The 4,118-nt window shown below is 43.2% G+C and overlaps 1 protein-coding gene across 1 annotated transcript; it reads left to right on the top strand.

The window, feature by feature from the left end:
* Window positions 1-286: 286 nt before the first annotated feature.
* LOC116257250 (uncharacterized) lies at window positions 287-1,342 on the top strand. Its single transcript, XM_031633856.1, has one exon. The coding sequence runs from the start codon at window positions 287-289 to the stop codon at window positions 1,340-1,342; it is 1,056 nt and encodes a 351-aa protein (XP_031489716.1).
* The last annotated feature ends 2,776 nt before the right edge of the window (window positions 1,343-4,118 follow it).

The raw sequence follows: 4,118 nt of genomic DNA, 5'->3' as shown, positions 1-4,118 counted from the left end.
CGTAAATTCCCTGCAAAAGGAATCAGTTTTCTCAACCTTCAAGTAAGCAACAGCTTGAGAGATCAAAAAGCTGCAGAAATTTCAGGGGAAAGGCCCCATCTCTCCAAAAGTCAATTACTCTAACGAGCTGTATCTCGCTCAACTCTCCACAGCTCCCGAGGAGAGAAAGCTTGCCTACAAAAGCCAACGCCTATATCTCATTCATCCCACTCTCAGAACTCAGCCTTGCCCTGCCTAGATTCAGCGGATCTCCACCATCGCCGCCACCAACGCCGCCGCCACCATTATGGCTCCACCGGGCCTACTGCTAGCGGCTGCCACCATCGCCCTGCTCATCATATCAGCCGCCCCCGAACCAGTACCGCCACCAAACGAACCACAAGAACGAGTTTCTCGAGAGCTGGCATCCCTCCTCTTCCCTCAGAGCCCGCAGACGTGCGACAAGAACCCCAAAGTCTGTAAACTGCCCGGAAGCACCCACCCGGACTGCTGCAACAAGAGCTGCGTCGACGTCAAGACTGATTTTCTCAACTGCGGCAAGTGCGGGCACCGGTGCAACCTGTTCAGTGAGCTCTGCTGCAAGGGGAAGTGCGTGAACATCGTCTCGGACAAGCAAAACTGCGGGACATGCGGGAACAAGTGCACGAGCGGCTGCTGCAACAAGAGCTGCGTCGACCTCAAGACTGCGAGTCTCAACTGCGGGACATGCGGGAACAAGTGCAAGCTGCCCAATGAGCTCTGCTGCAAGGGGAAGTGCGCGAACGTAGTTTCCGACGAGCACAACTGCGGGACATGCGGGAACAAGTGCCCGAGCGGCTGCTGCAACCGGAAGTGCGTCGACCTCAAGACCGATCTCTTCAACTGCGGCAAGTGCGGGAGCAGATGCAACTCCCTCGATGAGCTCTGCTGCAAGGGGACGTGCGTGAACGTCGTCTCGAACAAGCACAACTGCGGGACATGCGGGAACAAGTGCCCCAGCGGCTGCTGCAACAAGAAGTGCGTCGACCTCAAGACCGATCACTTCAACTGCGGCGGGTGCGGGAACAGGTGCCAGTCCAATGAGCTGTGCTGTAAAGGGAAGTGCGTGAACCCCGTTACGGACAAGAAGAACTGCGCGGGATGCGGGAACAAGTGCAAGGACGAGTGCTGCAACGGGAGGTGCGTCGTCACCAAGAGCGATGCTCTCAACTGCGGCGGATGCGGGAACAAGTGCATGTTCTCGGAGCTCTGCTGCAAGAAGAAGTGCGTGGATGTCAGTTCCGATGAGAAGAACTGCGGGAGTTGCGGGCACAAGTGCAAGAAGGGAGTCAACTGTATCCTCGGCATGTGCGGCTACGCGTAGTGATGGGAAAATCGATCTCAGATGTTTCATTTGCTTGATTTATTTATTTAGAGGGAGGGAGGAATGTGAAGTTGGTGCAGCAAGCATGGATGTGAAGTTGTCGAAGATGGTGTTTCTTGGATCTCTTGGAAATATTAACTGGTGTGAAAGATGCTGCATGACTGATGCTTATATGAGATGTGTGATTGTGACCGCAATTGGTCTTGGAATTGTTGTGAATGTTAAACTTTCGTGCATATATATACTTTGTTTGTTATCTTGCTTCGAGTGTGTAATCTAATTAAAGTGAGTTTGTTCTTCATGGCAGTATACTCTTATTCCAACCATCTGTCTTTCGCTTTGAATTGTCAATATCAATACAAAGCATTTTGATAGCAAGGACACATGGGGTGGAGCCATATCATGGGCATGTGTGGGCAGTTGCCCCCCTCAAAAAAATCCCAAAAACCTATGTATTTTCACATTTGTTAGGATCGACCCATTTGCATATTTGTATATTGGTTGTCCTGAATCATTTAGTTATTTATATCTGGTGCCTCTCGATCATTTCAATTAATATGTATTTGAAGGGTCTAAATTATTTTGAGTTAGTGGTTGCTCAGATGCTAATGATTCTACTTAATTAGCATTTTAGAAAATAAATATATCTTTTTTTGCTGATTGGTAACTTGTTTAGCTATTCTCTAAATCAGCAACCTAGCTGATATCATTGGCTTATAGTTGCTGCTATTATTCTACTTTTCGTTTTTTATTATCCTTAATTAGTAAACATTCTTATACGATATTTAAGAAAACAGAAGATACATATGTCGGCAACTTCTTCATTGTGAAGGGCTAATAGGACATTGGCAACCGATGTGAACGCTAGCTTCTGAATGTCAAATTTCCTTTTCTGAACAGTTATGACATTTTGAAAGATATAATATTAAATGAGAAAAATAGTTGAAAGCAGGTAATTAAAACGAAAAAGATATTCACATGTAGTATGAAAAAAAAAAGCCTAGATGATGATAAGGGTTGCTGGAAAGAAATTCATGAAAAGGGTAATTAATGAAAATAAAAGATATTGCAACAGCACTAGTAGAAAAAAAAAAAAACTGATCTTGGTCCTTCTAAGGCTATATATAAAACTATGTTTTTGAGGCAAAACCCGGGTTTGCCTCCAAAATCAGGTTTTGGGTGTGTTTGAAATGGGTTTGACCAAAAGCCATCTTTCACAATTACAAAAGGAGTAGTGAATAACCTGGCCCTCCTCTAGGTTATTCACAAAAACTATGTTTTCCTTGCATTACCTAAAAAACATTTTTTAAAAACTACTTAAAAACTGTGGCTTTTACGAAACCAAGTTTTTAAAAAATCGGGTTTTGGAAGGTGTCATTAGGGCCTGTTCACGAGCCGAGCTAAGCGAGCTCAAACTCTGCTCGAGTATCTTGAGACAAAATTCGAGCTCAAGCTGAGATCAACTTGATTAGCTTGAGCTCTAAAAATTCAAACTCGGCTCAATTAAGCTTAAGCTAAGGATATGCCTGAGCCGAACCAAGCATTTCATTTTTAAAGAAAGAGGTGGCATGAAGACGAAAACATTGAATCTCACGCTTGCTAGTCACTTGCACATCCATTTAAACCATCTATCATTTGTACAAACATTATAAGACTTATTTTATATATTTTTTTTTCGAGCTTAACTGAGGCAAGACCAATTAACTCGAGCTCGACTCATTTATGTGATCGAATTCATTTTTAAATTCAAACTCAGCTCGTTTAGTTAAATGAATCAAGCTTGAGTCAAGCTTATTTTGTATGTAAGTTTTCGATGAACCAAATGGCGACATGAAAGCAATTGTCCCAACAGTTGGTAGGCACCTGTTTTTATGAATTTTTAGCTAAACTACCAGCAAGAGCAGAGCCAAAAAAAAATTTATGAGGGGGCTGAATTAAAATTTCTAAATTTTGACAAGGGCCGAAATATCATTTTTCAAAAATTTTATATAAAACAAGTAAATTTTACATGTAAATTTCTTTAAAAAAATATCTGAGGTGGGGCCAGGGCCCATGCGGGCCCCCCTTGGCTCCGTCCCTACTACCAGTACTTGAGTTATGTGATCACATAGGAACCCAACAACTATCCTGAATCAATTAGTCATCCTCTTCCAAATGCTTTTGGAAATGACGCAGCCGAAAAATAGGCGACTATCCTTCCATACTGCAGAGGCAACAGTGGGAAACCATACATGCTGAACCCAAGGTGCTTGAGGTGGTTGCCTATTAGGAGAGTTTTCTCTAGCTTATGTAAAGCAATTGGGTCACCAAGTAGAAGGCTAGCCCATGCAGACCCATATTCCATTTCTCCATCCATCAGGCTCAAACCATGCTTCTTATCTAAAAGAAGATGCTCCTCCTAATAATGGCTAAATTGGAGTGCTCAATGTGATATGAAACAGCACAAGATGTGTTGTATTTATGGAGTGTAGGTCAGGTTAGAAGGAGGCCTATCTATGTCAACTTTGAGAATACAATCACCTTAGCTAGTTGGCCTTCCAAGTTTTATATGAACTCCAACAGATGTTTGGATTTACATCCTTCAAAGTCTTGGCTTGGGCTGGAGGAAAAAGAGGTTTGAGGTAGCACAACTTGAGTGCAACCATGGTACTAAATAATTGTATGTGCGTGCATCTAAGCAAGTGTTCTACAACCACACAAAGCACAATGTTTTTAAAAAGTCGAAAGCAATTCACTAGTGATTCCAGGCATTAAATTCTAGCTACTTGTGCGAACC

Source organism: Nymphaea colorata, chromosome 7 (genome assembly GCF_008831285.2).
Source record: "Nymphaea colorata isolate Beijing-Zhang1983 chromosome 7, ASM883128v2, whole genome shotgun sequence".
Classification (NCBI taxonomy): domain Eukaryota; kingdom Viridiplantae; phylum Streptophyta; class Magnoliopsida; order Nymphaeales; family Nymphaeaceae; genus Nymphaea; species Nymphaea colorata.
This window is presented reverse-complemented; position numbering and strand designations above follow the sequence as displayed.